The 15,002-nt window shown below is 44.5% G+C and overlaps 5 protein-coding genes across 5 annotated transcripts in view; 2 read left to right on the forward strand and 3 right to left on the reverse strand.

Annotated features, from left to right (window-relative positions):
* Positions 1–242, forward strand: part of PADG_00004 (uncharacterized protein) — a gene marked incomplete at both ends in the record, with an annotated part of 1,392 nt that extends 1,150 nt beyond the window's left edge. Inside the window, one exon of the mRNA XM_010757349.1 lies at positions 89–242. Within this exon, the coding sequence (XP_010755651.1) occupies positions 89–242 (154 nt within the window). The remainder of the gene's footprint in view (positions 1–88) is intronic.
* Positions 243–2,531: 2,289 nt separating this feature from the next.
* PADG_00006 (uncharacterized protein) lies at positions 2,532–4,388 on the reverse strand (the record flags this gene model as incomplete). Its single annotated transcript, XM_010757350.1, has 4 exons — positions 2,532–2,797; positions 2,853–3,232; positions 3,297–4,250; positions 4,336–4,388. The coding sequence occupies 4 exons, from the start codon at positions 4,386–4,388 to the stop codon at positions 2,532–2,534; spliced, it is 1,653 nt and encodes a 550-aa protein (XP_010755652.1).
* A 1,334-nt stretch (positions 4,389–5,722) lies between these two features.
* On the reverse strand, positions 5,723–8,455 carry PADG_00007 (uncharacterized protein; the record flags this gene model as incomplete). The annotated part of the gene is made up of 5 exons (XM_010757351.1): positions 5,723–6,106; positions 6,182–6,294; positions 6,372–7,775; positions 7,829–7,999; positions 8,089–8,455. The coding sequence occupies 5 exons, from the start codon at positions 8,453–8,455 to the stop codon at positions 5,723–5,725; spliced, it is 2,439 nt and encodes an 812-aa protein (XP_010755653.1).
* Positions 8,456–12,346: 3,891 nt separating this feature from the next.
* On the reverse strand, positions 12,347–12,709 carry PADG_11031 (uncharacterized protein; the record flags this gene model as incomplete). Its single annotated transcript, XM_010758338.1, has 2 exons — positions 12,347–12,590; positions 12,687–12,709. The coding sequence occupies 2 exons, from the start codon at positions 12,707–12,709 to the stop codon at positions 12,347–12,349; spliced, it is 267 nt and encodes an 88-aa protein (XP_010756640.1).
* A 370-nt stretch (positions 12,710–13,079) lies between these two features.
* Positions 13,080–13,745, forward strand: PADG_00008 (uncharacterized protein; the record flags this gene model as incomplete). Its single annotated transcript, XM_010757352.1, has 1 exon — positions 13,080–13,745. The coding sequence occupies one exon, from the start codon at positions 13,080–13,082 to the stop codon at positions 13,743–13,745; it is 666 nt and encodes a 221-aa protein (XP_010755654.1).
* Positions 13,746–15,002: the final 1,257 nt, after the last annotated feature.

Here is a 15,002-nt window from a genome sequence, read left to right on the forward strand (position 1 = left end):
CGCCAGCTGCTGTTCTGGTATATGCATTACTTCTTCATTGACGTTGCTATATTCGATGGTAAAATAAAACCTAACCCTGCATTAACAGTATCGTCACGACTGGTGGTGTCGGCGTATGGATGACGGGCAAGATGGAGAAAACGTTAAGGGTGCTCTGGACATCTTCGGGTCCAGGCAAGACGGACCATGTGGTTTCTTGGTCGAATTCGAACAGTCTAAAGTATCGATACTACGGCCTCTAAATCTCTGTACTGCCTTTTTATACGACGCGTGTGTCATCTCCGATCTTATTACACAATGTTTTCCTCCAGCCATCTACCCATCGAGTCGCCCCCTTGAGTGAGATCCAGCCCACATATGGGGTGCAATAAGCTATTTTGGGGGTTTGTTGGCAATGTCTGCGTTTGCTTTGGACCTTTGATACCGACCATGACCACGGTTACTTGGCTGTCGATAGAATTTGCGATAGGAGTGGTATCAGAAGGGCAGAGTGTAGAATCTCATTGGCTTAGTAATCTATGATATCTCTCTTGTGTCTCCTTCATTTCTCTGCAGATTTTTGCGGCTATACAAATTGCTCCTTTTCTCACCCTCATGTTCATGCATGTCTTTCTACTGACAATTTAAGTACAATATCCAATTTGGTGGCGTGTTTGTGAGCAAACAGTTCCGAAATTAGCACAAACAAAGAAAAAAAAGGGGGAGTAGGGGTTTTGATGTGGTTTTTTGGTGGATATTCTTTTGCACGAAGGTGATTCCACGTCTGACAAGAGGCCTCAACGAGTCATCCACAAAAGCCATACGTATCTACTCTACTGTACATACTTTGAAAGGACGGATATGTTGTCACCGTTCTACTGACAAATCCTTTCTAACAAAGACACTCCATAAAGATCGATATGTGTCCCATACAAGCGAGATAACCTCTGTTCCCCTGTTGCCAGGCAAATTCTCGCACAAACCGTTTACCAGTCCCGCATACTCCATTTACCCCACTTTAACTTCTCACCATCCACCGACAATATGGAAGGAATTTTCATGCCAGTCTCCGCCTGGAAACAAAACTAAGCAAAAGCTATCCATACTTGACTCCAATATGTGGAGAAAATTCAACATAATAAGGATACTATCAAGTAGACTCTGCAACCAGATAAAGTGTTCACAACAAGACGTAAGTAATTTAGTTGATATAGCCGTTGACGCACACCAGGAATGACAGCTTCAACTATTCTTCAAGGAGTGATAAATATACCGTTGAGCAGTTTCTCTGATAAAATATAACTACTAATCTTTCTACAATGCCGTTATTGGTGCCATTTCATAGGGGTGATTTCCAGAATGACCAAGTTTCTCCTATCCTCTGTAACCGTCTTATATTGGGGGTGCGCCTGTTTGTCACATTGCGGGTGCTTTTCTTATGGCCTTTAATTATTTTTAGACTACATTTTTATAGACGGTCAGGCAACTACGAATGTAATGCCATCATCTATTATTCTCGGAAAAGACATATTCCAAAAAGACCGTCGTTATTAGAATGTAAGGACACGGGGGTTAGTGTACGTTCAACAGCTGGTCATCATTCTGAAGATAACTATACTCCTCCTAACTCAGGCACCAGAATTCTTGTTGGGTGGGGCAGGCATCCCATTTGACAATGGGGAAGCGTGCGCTGGCCTTCTGCTCATCTCCTCGGATTCATTAGAATCCCCCAAGCTGTATTTCCGGTTTATACCCTTCTCGAATCCTCGTGCAGTTGATGATGTTACTATCTAGTTAAACGGTTGGTCCTGGCTACCGTTCACTGGAAGGGCTTCTTCCAAAAATAAAGGGTGTGCGAAATACGTGGAGCTAGACCAATCTTAATGAATATGATTTGGAGTGAACAGCAAACGCTGGCTACTCTCATTTGATTGGATATGTGACTGCCCTCCCATTCCTTGTGCATATTTAAGACCCTTGATGCGCCTGTTGCGACCAGGTTCGCTCAGGGAACTCCAAACATCACAAATCAGGAAGAGATGATTCAATCTAATTCAGTGCAACATGAGTGGTAAATGATAAATAAGTCCTTCCTTCAAACACAAGCAGTTGGACATCCTCCCAGCTTTTGAACTGTGTCACCTTAATGTTTCTGGATTGATAAAGCCCCTGCAACAAATGGTTTGATAGATGAAAGGAGATGCTTGCTACAGTTAAGGGTATCCTCTGCTCAAAGCATGCTATAAGCTACATTGACATCATATACTTTCATTTCATGATGCCCAATGGACATATCATCAACCCTACACATATCCCATTAGGTATAGAATAAAGTGAAGAAGAATGTGCTATCCTCTCAAGTCACAAGAGGGCAAAAATGAGAAATGGATAATTAGTTACAAGGTAACTACCCTATCAAGCCTAGTTAAAATATGAACAAACGACCCCAATTGCGACACCCATCATTCAATGCCATCGCGCTCAAAAAAGGAGAAAGTCCATTGCCAAATTTTTCACCATCCCAGCAATCATGCTTAAAGAATTTTTGCGCCTTAATCCACAAATCGTGTATGCTTTGCCCGTGGCGGTCCGTCCAAATCGTCGTATCGCCGACTTGATCTTCTACCCCTAATTTCCACCATTTGCGGGACCTCGTACTCATCATGTTGAGAATTGAAGTCCCGGACCGGTCTATGCCTTGAATAACTGCGTCTTCGGGACGAACTGCGTTCATGACGCGTGAAACATTCCGGACTGCCGTTTGGATTATCACATTGAGAATCGCGGGCATAAAAATATGAAGCATATTTAGATTCCCCTGAAAAAAATTAGTTACAACACATTACAAATATGGAAATTATTGATAAACTCACTCCCAGGGATCCGCTCACGCTCCCCCGTTGAGTACGTCCGATTTTCGTGCACATATTGAGTATTGCAGGGAGGATGCTGAGAACAGCCCGGCTGGGTGGGAGGAGCATCAGCCCGTCTCTGACATTCGTCATTTGCATTAGAACCCTTACTATGGCCTTGTGGCTCTACCCCGACACCGACGCTGGATTCGTAAGCCCTTCGATTGTCATAGCAATAAGTTCGTGGAGAGCTTTCCCGAGTAGTGGCATTGGTACCCTGGAGGATGGGTATCGCCGTACAATTACCAAAACAATGGGAGTGGACATACTGATCGGGCTGGGATATGTTGCCACAAGAATGATATATAGGACCACCTGTCGGATAAGGCTGGACAGATGTACTATAAGTTGTGCATCAGCTAATATACATGTATTTAGGTTAGGGGAGAAGTAATTCCTACTCACAACTGGCCATTCATATTAGCATATACGGTCTGCGGTATCTGAGCATCGGAAGACCTCTGATGCTGGCAACTTTGAGGAGGATGCAGTATAGTGTAACCTGGTATGTTGGCATTCCCAGCTACATACATGTTCCCCTGGGTAGCAGGTGGTTGATGCCTACGCACAACTCCACTGGTTTGATGATTTGAAAGATTCACGGTACACCGGTTCGGATCATAAACTCCAGATCCTGCAGGCTGAACTGTGTATAAGGGAGCTCTGTCACTCTCGTTATCGCTAGTATAGCATTTACCTTTCGTACTCTTCTTTGTAGCAAGACTTCTTCTCCCCTTGCGGGTGTTTTTGTGTTTGGGACTCTTCTTTTTTCTTATCGGGATATCACTTTTGCTACTGCTATCACAACTGCTGTCTTCGCTGGTCGCATAAAAGCTATCGCACTTCCTGCACCTCCTGCAAACGCTTGTGGAGCGGGTAGGCTGAGCTGGAGTTGTTGGATTCGGAAGATTTGTGTAAGGCAAATATGGATATGCCGGAAGAATTAAATACACTGTTTCATTTGTGTCGGATTTCGTAAGCCCCTCCACAGCCTGATAAGCGTAAGGAAGAAAGGGTGCCACTTGGGCCATCTCATTCGGGAAAGGAGTCTGTGTGACAGGAAGCGGTTGTGGAAGCTTTTGCGGAAAGTGTTGCGGATACGGCTGTTGTTGGAGCTGCTCGTACGGGATGACTGGCACCTGCTGAGGGTCTGGGGATCTCGCAGCCCCAAATCTATTGTGGTCCGGTACGAGATATGGGAGGTAATTCAGTGGAGGAGAATGTGGGTTAAGTAGAGCATCTGCTAACAGCGCACCAGGAGTCTTGATTCTTTTTGATCGACGGATAAACGCGGGTTTCCCTGAGGGCAACCTCTGCAGGTATATACCCCCTGGTTCCATATGAGATAATGAGGAGGTGCTAGAAATGTGAAGAACCTAACAGTTAGACACTATACAGTTCTTTCAGCATGCTCACAGCCAAACGGAAGTCACAAGGCACAGACCTTGTCGTGATACTCCCACTTGAGTTCTCACTTGAATCTGCTTGAGAGGCCATAGTGGGCCACCTGGGTTATCCCAAGGGTCTTCTGTGTAGCCGTATGAGAGCTTCGGCGGGCAACCAACGAACGAGTCTTGAGATTTAAAGCAGAGGAAGAGTGGAATTAAGAATATCGTATAGTGATGCGTCACCAACAGATGCCAACCGGCAGAGCTCCTGCCGAATAATACACAGACAATTGCAACTTCCCACGGATCCTTCAATGGGATAAACGCCACACGCGGAGAAAGGGTTGAACGGCGCTGGGAACTCCTGGAAAGATGTCTGCGCAGCATACGTTGGAACCAGATGTAACCCCGAAACAGCAACGCCAGCAAAAGGGCTGAGGGGAGATAGGGCATTTTAAAGTGTAAATCCCCATGCCATTCGTAGTTATAAGCACCTGGAGGACGAATGTGTCTATGCATTGAAGCTGGATGACACAAAGAGGCAACATAGGCGCAAACTTGTAGCAGCCTGAAACGGGAAATTCTCCAAAAGAATCATCAACAAAGAAGAAATGGGAGAAAAAGGGTGGGTTTCTATTATGGAATACAACAGTAAACAGCAATAAAGAGATAAACTAGAACTGCTACAAAACATTCTCTTTCATCTCATAGAGCTGAGGAATCCCTGAACTTCTTCAGGGTTTTGTTGCTTCTTGAAACCAAACAGCATTCATTGTTTTTGTCTGGAGCAACAATACGCCTGCATATCTCAGCCTCGAGAGGAAAGTAACCAGCACCCAGCACAAGCCCAAATTATTCTTTGGTCAGAACTTCTTTATAACATGAAATCGCTTAGCCAGGCAGGTCGCGCAGACAGAGACAGTGGCCTTTAAAGAACTTGTCCATTGCTATGCTTGGCGTTGAAGGTGTTAAGGTGTTGGGGTTTTCATTCTTGGTGTTTGGCGGGACCAACCAACTTTATTAAAGACGGGACAAAATTAGCTGCCGAAGAGGAGAGGAAGTTGACTGGGAGAAATGTGAAACTGAAAATAAGAGAACACAAAAAGCATGAAAATGAAGATAATAATGAACTTTTGATGATGATGATGCACAGACCTGGTTTATTAAATTTCCTATCATGCCTGGAAGAATAAACAGAAAATGATATAGCTATATCAACTTGGATTTGCTGAATTTGCGACATAAATAAAAATATTGTGGTTAACTATCACTAGTAACTAAGGATTATCCGGATTGCTCGATCATTTGCCAGGCAAGCCTGTCTCCACACCCGTCTCTAATCCCCAATCGCGTTCTACAGGCTGCCGATATGATTATACGTAGAGGTTAGCCTCCCGCCAGCTTCTAGGCCAGACACCACAACATTGCAACTCAAACATTTCATCACCAAGCTACTCCTTTAGGAGCAATACCAGCAGCGGCATTCCACCCGGGTGATGGATCCGGACTGGAATTATGAGCGTTGGAAAAATTTTTACCATTGCTCTGATCCATCTGTGATCCGACCCCTTCTCCAGGTTGTGTATTCGTACTCTGGCCTTTAAAATTGGCGTTGTTCCATTCAGTCCATTGGGAGGCACGTGGCGGGCAATCAACTCGCGACCGTTGCTGACTTTCATTATTGAAATTTGTGGAGGTACTGCCTGTATTAGGAGGACCGGACCATCCCCCCATTCCCGAATCTGGTGGTTGGGGTCGCGAAAACGACCCTAATGGTGACATTCGGAGAATATTATCGTTGTTCGTGCCGGAGTTCGCGAGGAGGTCCTGAATCGGTGGTTAGCTCTCATGATAGAAGGCATGTGTGGGGTTGGTAGAGAGTGTAATCGTGAAAGAACGAACCTGAGCACGAAGCAACTGATTTACAATTTCGGCTCTTGGTAGTGCCTGTAGCTTTCTTCTCTCGTCGTCGATATTGAAGACAACACTCTCCCCAAACTTGTCCCGTATCACGTCTATGCAATTTTGATCAGGGGATCAGAAACTCGTATGCTACAGGCCCGATATAATCAAAGAAATTTAGAAAACTTACCTGCAGTCCGATATTTGAAAACAAACACCGCATATGGCTTGTCCATGTCATCTTGGTATTCAGGGGCTCTTATCTTGTGTAAATATCTTGCATGTGGACCGAGCTGAACCTGATGGGTGAGGGAATCCGCCTGTGCAACTGACTTGGGAACAGTATATAATGGAGGTTCATCCCTCGTTAATGATGAAAGTAATGGAGATACAAAATTTGGTTGTTCTATGTTATAGGTCTGGCGGAAATTAGGAATCTGCTGCATAGGGGGTTGTTGCCCCTGGGCCGGTGAAGACCTGAACGGTTGTGCATTTGCGGTGCTGTCGTTCGTTTGAGCCCAATTTGAATCATTGTTGTCGCCCTTGTTGGTATTCCAGTCTCCTGCTTGTGGATCGATTGTATTTGTGGCCTGATCTCCCGCGGTATATGACCAGGGAGTAAATTCGCCGTCCCCGTCATTGGTATTAATGTGCCCGCCAGATCGATCCTGTTGCTGGTTTCCTTTGGTATACCAGGAGCCATGATTATCATAATTTTCATTCACGCCACTGCAATTCTCGTCCATGTTCCATTCCTGGTTCGTTACTTCGCCCTGATTGTCTGTTCCTGTTTCTTGTTGCTCATGGTTATCCTTTCTGGCAGATTTTCCCTTCCTCTGTCTAGATTTCTGTTTTCGGTTATTATCTATGTTAGCACCGGCCTCTGCAAAATTGTGCTCACGCCAGCCCCAGCTTGAACTCTCAGGGACCCGTTTGCCTTTAGAAATCACGTAGTATCCAGTTTCATTTACCTTCGAGGGGTCTTCATTCCTATTATTGCGAGAAGGGCCATCCCTGAATATCTGAGGACTGACATTTAACACGATTGGACGCACCATAAATCTATTATCACTCTGTGGCTCGGCATAGAAAATGTTGTTCATTAGGCTTTCTCCGCTCGTAGATGATGTGCTGTGTGTATGCCCTGTTTGGGAGACGGGTAAATGAGTATTATCTTTGCAATTGCGAAACGGTAAATCATGTTGAGGATTATAACAACCTCCATGGCACTGAGAGTTATTGGTCCAAGATTGAGGGATATTTGGGCCATGTAAAATGGTTTCCCGAGTGTCGTGACTTGCATGGCAACATGTTGCAATTATTGGTTGTTGCTCGATGTGCCAGGGATTTTGATGCCCCCCGTTATGACAAGGTATGTACTCATCAGGCTTTAGATGGCGGTTGCCAAAAGAAAGATGGCAAGAAGGGCCGCATTGCAGATACGATTGCTGATGCGGTTTTGGTGCATAACCCCTATCTTCAGAGGGTCCATCAAACAGACCCCCAAAGGTACTACCAATTTCATCATTTCTCTCTTGCAACCTACCACTAAAATCATGTAGAAACGACTGGTCGCTTGAGATTGAATAATCACCTGGGTAATCTATTGTCAGAAATGTAATGAGAGGGACTACTACGGAGCCATACCTTCACCTTCAGAACCAGGATCCATTGCAGATTCCGGAGTACATGCTCTATTTGATTTATATCCTTTACTCTCTGCCCTTGGGTCCGCCGCACAGCGAACAACAACAACCTGGATAGTTCCCAATTTTTCAAACTGCTTTAAAATATAGTGATTGTTCGGTTCATATTCAACTATAACACCACCATCATATTAACAACACGCTTTAATCTGGGAACAATCACACTCAGAAAGACAGCGCACCGTCTATCATTTAACATACCAAGGTGGAAATGTTCAAATCTCCAAGGTCTTCCAATCCAGCTACCGTCAGGAAGCCGTTCTTCCCTCTGTCGAACCCTGAAGCTAACATCTCTATACATCCTACTCACCTCTGATGACTTAGATGTGGGCAGCAGGTCATTTCTGTTGCGATTGCACTGGTAAACCCCATCCATGGAAACAAACATAGCTAGCCCTGGTGCAATGTAATCGTTTGATTTCAGATTGATTGAAAAGGGAGACGGTGCATCAGGAATTGCTATATAGCTTTCCACCCACCCGTCTCCATAAGTGGTGCCATATTCTTTGAATGGGACATTCGAACCTGCCCATTCAACCTGACATGTGAGTTGCTTGAGTGTGGGCATTGTTAAACGGCTTTTGTTGTAGGTGTGATTGAGTAACTGTTAGATAAACAGACTGTCTAGGTGGTAAGTTGATGTGTGTAAGTTCGTCCAGCTGGGATACAATTGGTTTAAGTGAATATGAAAGAAATGGCCTTCAACAATCGATTGTTGTAGATTCATCCTTATATTATAAGTGATGGGGTTGCTGTGGCAGAACGGCCAACTTGAAATTCACTGACACATAGCTCCCCCCTTCATTCTTACACTACCTCAAAGCATGTATTAGGCGCTGTGTGTATGTCTCGATTTAATAGTACTAGGGAACTTGACGCCTGGATTCCGACTGAGATATTTAACCAGTGACAAATGGCCAGAAAATGAGAAAAAGTCAAATGAATGAAGACATGTTCATAATAATCGTCTAGGAAGTTTCATATGTTAATGAGTAGAATTATTTTTATCATTCTTATCGATGATCTGATATATATCTCCGAGAAGTGTATGTACAGCACCTCTACATACATTCACCTGAGCATATATATATCAGTGATATGTCAGAGGAAAAGGACTGGCCCCAGGATGAGGCCTCATAAGCGTCTGGGCACAATGTGGTAAATGAGGACTGAACTGTGGATGGAAAACTTTGATCATATTCTCACCGGCGATTTTTCGTGGAAAAGCAGAAATCATTATCGATAGTTATCTTATAAGAGACAGGAGTTTCTTCAGACAAGAAATGAGAAAAAACAAAAATTGAATGAGTTAACCGATCGGCTCACAAAAGAAAGTGACAACTCTTGAAAAGTGAGGTGCATGTCATGGTTTTCGGACGAGGAGCCCGGGCTGCATGGCTATTTTTTTTTACTCGTTACGGCAAGGTTGGGTCGAACCTCTGTTGTTCATACGGCTTCAAGATACCGATGTGCATATATCGTTTTCAAGCATAACACCATCCAGCTCAATGTGACGTGTGCAGGATGCGTTTCACTTGATGATGACTGGCCAGTCGCAATATTTCTTCGTGCTGCGGTGAGGCGGATCAAAGAAACTGACATCCCCTGGTGACTTGGCATTCATGGTATGCAAGCGAATCTGCATCCCTCGAGGAAGAGCCAGCGTGGGGATTCCACGAGGCGAAATCCGGGGTACTTTTCCAAGATCAAGGGGAAACAAAAGTGGCTATCCATTCTACCCGTTTATCTGCTTCGGTGAAATGCTTAACAGGATGAGCTGGCATCTTGCTCGAATCTTGCACGCATTGTGACCCTCTCATTTGGCAAGGGTACGGTTAAGATGATGGCCAACACATATCAATTACTATTGATCTCGCGAACAGTAACCTGAAGAAAACTTTCATTACCCAGGAAAAAGTAGATCGGTTTGCTGTAAATAGAATAGTTACCACGTGATTTGAAATAAAAAAAAATTCGAAATCTCCCCACGCTTTTCTACTCTCACCAAAGCCACGCGTCTACTATGAGCAGATCAACTAGTCGGAACTCATTGGCGTGCCTGATGTTGAACAAGCAAAGAGCATCGACTTCTCGCACAAGGCTGGTTGTTCTATCTCTTTCACATGTCAGAAATATAGAAAGCTTTTCAGTAACACGCACCTTTGCACGATGCTCTGCAATTGCTCTGTAGTTGGACCGATAGTTAAACTACGGAGTGCTGTATATTGCTATCGAAAGAGGCTTGCAGTTCATCTGGAAAGCTTTCCGAGAATAAGTATGGATCACGCTATCTAAGCAAGGTACCCATGCTCATCTAGATGCTCTGCCTATTTTCATAATGCTATCCGGGCTGCGCACTCCTAGATCAGCTTATAACCAACACCCAAACCAACACTTACCAGCTTTAACTATACGACTCATTGGAGATCCTCAATCCGCATACACTAATTTATCCCGCCCCCTACTTTACGCTGAATCTCTCGACCCATGCTGGGGTTCAATTTTGAGTATACAAACCCGGATCATAGAAGTGGCATGCCGTCACCAGAGAGAGAAACAATGGTTGAGCAGACGCCATAGGTTGACATGATGAAGCGGAATACGATTTTTTGATGAGCGGACAACGCTTTGATATTATTCATGATTACCCTTAGCCTGAGTATTCTTCCCCGGGTCTTCCTTTTTTCTTTTTTCTTTTTTTCTTTCTTTAAGCCATGTTTTCTTTTGCTCTCACCTTTTTTTTCAAACTCAGGTGACATTCGAGGAATCATCCATTATTCGCCTCATTGCACTACCCATTGGAAGGCGAAAAGTATGTATAGGTTTAATCACCTAGCAGGTTTTAAAACTTGGAAATGCCTTTGCAACGCTAGTTGCCTTATCCCCACCCGTTGTCCCTTGGAAGACCCTGATTCTGGATGTGACACCGCGGAGGGAAAGGGATCATCATGTCAAGTTTCGACAAGTTCTAGAATCCCATAACACCTTTGAATATCATCTTGATCTGTCTCGTTAATTTCTCGACTGTTAACCAGATGATGCCGCATGTCAACAACTGGGTTTACAAGATTCTGCTAAATGGCTCAGGTGAAAAGGAAATAGTTGCCTCTTTTACCAGTTATTTTAATTATTGACATGGATCACGTCTAAAATAAGAGAATAGCTAGCTACCTGTCTGTTCCTCGGTGAAACTTCCTGATCTTCTTGAGCGATCACAAAAATTTGAAACCACGCAGCAGCCTTGTGCTAGTGTGATGCCAGGTTCGCTGGGATCATGGAAGCCCGCTAGAAACCCTCAAAAGTCGACTCACCCCACCTTGGCGGCTTCTGGCCAATAAACCGTTCATCTCTCAACTCAGATTTATGTGAGGTCACACACCAAGACTAGCTAATTGTTGACGGTGTCTACATTCCTTGTCCCGTCCACGTCCCTGTTAAATGAACAACAGTCTATTCGCTACTCTCCCGTGCCCCTCTCTAGCGTGGCTTTTATGCAGCCAGTCCCTCCTGTTTGCTCACTCACGCTTGGGGGTCATTGTTGCTTCCCCCACGTAATGGTTTATCAGAAGATGCTGAAATTCTTCCCGTTGCTTCAGAAGCAGTTAGTTCCATAGCTATTTTCCATCCCCTTTGCTGACATGGACCGCCAGCTCTCCTTTTCTATGGGGTTTATTCCCAGCGTTTGCAGCCTTTCTCGGCCCAATACGCATTTCAATGTTCCTGGGATACGAGCCCTGGAGGACGACGCAGACATAACAACAAGATCAGCTGGTCTCTATTGTGGCGGGTTTCCGAAGTAAAATCTCCTATCCCACAAACCATGATTTATGGTCTGTATGATTTGGCATTATTTATTTCCTTATTTTACGAGGTGTGGAAATCCCTGTTCCGTTCAGCCCTTGTACGAAATGTGACACTGAGACAAGTCTTCATTCTGGCCCTATGGCGAGTCATGGAATTTTGTCCACAGGACAAGCTCATCATTGGTATGTTTGACCCTAAAATTTTATAGATGACCTATGAGCTGCTGTTCAACGCCGATATAAAACGAGTCTATTAAATTGCCGCCCACCCGAAGACGATAGACCAACCATAAGGAATAACAAAATCCGTGTTTTGCATGAGCTCGAATCATGGATTCGTTTCCTCAGGCCAGGATAAAATTGTGAGGGTAACGGCAACATCAAAAACCCTTTGAAAATACATACAAATACGGGTTGGCTTATCCCAGAAAGAAAACAACCTCGTAGAAGGTTTCCGACCTCCAATCTAGTGATGATGAGCGAGGCGACTCTAAAGGTCTCTTTAACTATCGAGCTCTTTTTCCGAGAGGTCTAACAGCATTAGGATCGAATCCAATGACTGCATTGCCCGCTTCTGACTGAAGATGCTAGCTTCTTGCAGCTTCTTGCTCCTTCAACCTTTTTGGACGGGGGTCGCCACAGGAATGCCCACAAATTTACGGCTTGCTATGATCCACTAATGAGCTTCTTACGGTACAAGTCTCGACTTCCTGGCCAATACCAATCTCTCCTTTAAGATGAGGCGGTGGAAGCTCTAAATCATGGCGTTTTCGAGGATCCGATCCCCGGGATAATCGACCCGGATCATACATCTTTTTCTCCTTATACTTTTGCTTGAACGATGCAGATATTGTAACCCATGCTACCCGGCACGCACCGACCCCAGACGTTGCCGCCCGACTGCATTCTCACCGAATCCATCAAGTGTGCCTTAGATCACCCATCGAGAGCTACTGAGCCCCACAGTCTGAGTACAAGTATGATCTCTTCCCCTACGTCAATGACTCCTCAGTGTTCATTTCTTCAAAATGCAGTCAGTTCTATAAATCGCCCATCCTCCGCTTTCTTCCACTTTCCAGCGGTCTTTTGCGGCTCAAAATACCTATCCAGGTACCCAAGTTGGGAAACATTGATACATCTTTCTTCCGATTTCCATCTTCATACGTTAACTCTACCACTGTTCAGTACAATTAGCCTTCCTTCTGTTTTCAGATTCAATCCTTTCGTCAATCTTCCAACGTTCTCATTCTCTACTTTCAATATCGACCTTTTCCGAGCATACATTTCGACACCACAAATACTACGTTGGGTTTTCGATGTTAGCTCCACACAAGCAATTCCAAACGTCCATTTTTATCTCAACCACTGGCTTCACCTCACACAACAATCATGATGGTCACCCCGCTCACACTGGGCGGATTTATCCCCCACAACGGCATCCCTCCTTTGTATGCAACAACCTGGCCCCCGCAACCTCACTACAGCCACGACATCGAAGACGACCAAACAGACGTCGACATTGAGATTATCGAAACTGCTTCAGAAAACAACATACCGACAGAAAACTCATCTATCCTCAGCGACAGCGAAATCGTTGAGGGCCAGGATCCCTATCTATTTTACGTTCTTCCTAAGCAAGAAGACCAGCATGAGATGGAAGATCCCTTCGTACTGGTCATTGCTTACCGACGAGATGAACGACTTAGCCAGTCCACCATCCCCGACGGCGACCAGGCTAACCCGTGGACAAATGCCACGCCTCATCCCTACGAAAATCCAAACGGAGATGAGTGGTATAGTGATCATTCCGGCAGCGTCCCCTCCAGCATGGTAAACTCTGTCATCATTGATCCAGATGCTGATGACGTCACCTGGGGAAGAGGGAGTTGCGTCGAGCCAATGCCCATGACCTGTTCGTCCTTCAGCTCGTCTCAAATGGCTTTGGGTGGTTGGTGTGAATCATCAAGCGTTTGCATCAAGTATGCGGGGTCACATCTCGCCGAGATGCTTGAGAATTATGCGGCACCGTATCCCGAAGCTATTAGCGTCATATAGTAAGGCGGGGATGGTTTTAAGCAAGGAGGAAATTTTACCCCTTTACAAAATGAGATATCTATCAACGCCTCCTCTATCGAATATCCCCGCTGGTTAACCTTTTAACAATTTTCCGTTATTTGCTTACTTTACTGTATATATATTCTTTATTTCTTTCTTTCCATATTCGACAATCAATGTATGGAACGGGACGGACACAATTACGGCGTGATTTGAATACCTTTTCCTTTCCTGTATGTTAGATACCTCTATTGTCATTATTGCCTCTTGTGTTCTTTAAGCCTTGTAACAATCCCAGTTACGGATGGGGGAAAAGCAATTTCATTGGGGCATGGGAGTTAGTTTATGATGTTTCATATTTATTTATTACTGGGTGTTGATTTGGGTGTTTTCATTTCAATTTTACGGTAATTTGTGTATGGAGCTAGTCGCAATGGGCAACTAGCATCCATTGTTGTGTATTTAATATTTAGTTATTAGTTAACTATTGCGTATTTGAAGGTGTTAGTAATGCCACAGCAGCCCTAGCACGTGACCCACACCCAACGTTAGATAAAACATAACCGGGCCCTAGAGGCTTAGTAAGCTACCGCTCACCTGCATCTTACGAGGGCCCGCCAGCTCAACGTAATCCGCCATCTCAACGCGATTGTTTTCAAAATATGATTATTTTTGCAAATCCCTGTTCTTAATATGCAATAACCACCCAACGTGGTGTCTTCTACATATATTTTAATAGAGAATAAGATCGCAGATGCATTATCTTCAATATCCGATGTTGAAAATCCCAATATTAAAGCATTGGCGCGAAAATTTGAAGTTCCCTACTCCCGGCTGCTGAATCGTTATAATGGTCGCGTCTCTCAAATTGAATGAACCCCTGCTAATTGACTATTATCATCTGGCCAGGAAAAATCACTCTGTTTCTATATAGAATCCCTAGATAAGCTAGGCCTACCTCTCAATCATTCAATGATCTTTGGTGCTGCCAAATTTCTACTTGCGCAGAGTCATACCGATCTCACCACACCTCCACCCGGGCTTGGAGAGCACTGGGTCAAAAGATTCCTTCAACGTCATCCAGAGTATAATGTACGCAAGCAAAAGACCATTGATATACTGCGGAAACAGGCTCACTAACCTTCATTCATTCCTGATTGGTTTAACCGCTTTAAGGAGATAAAAGAGAAGCATGGGATCCAGGACTGTGATGTCTACAACTTTGATGAAACGGGGTTCAGAATAGGAATCGGCCGT

The sequence above is a fragment of the Paracoccidioides brasiliensis genome, assembly GCF_000150735.1.
Source record: "Paracoccidioides brasiliensis Pb18 unplaced genomic scaffold supercont2.1, whole genome shotgun sequence".
Classification (NCBI taxonomy): domain Eukaryota; kingdom Fungi; phylum Ascomycota; class Eurotiomycetes; order Onygenales; family Ajellomycetaceae; genus Paracoccidioides; species Paracoccidioides brasiliensis.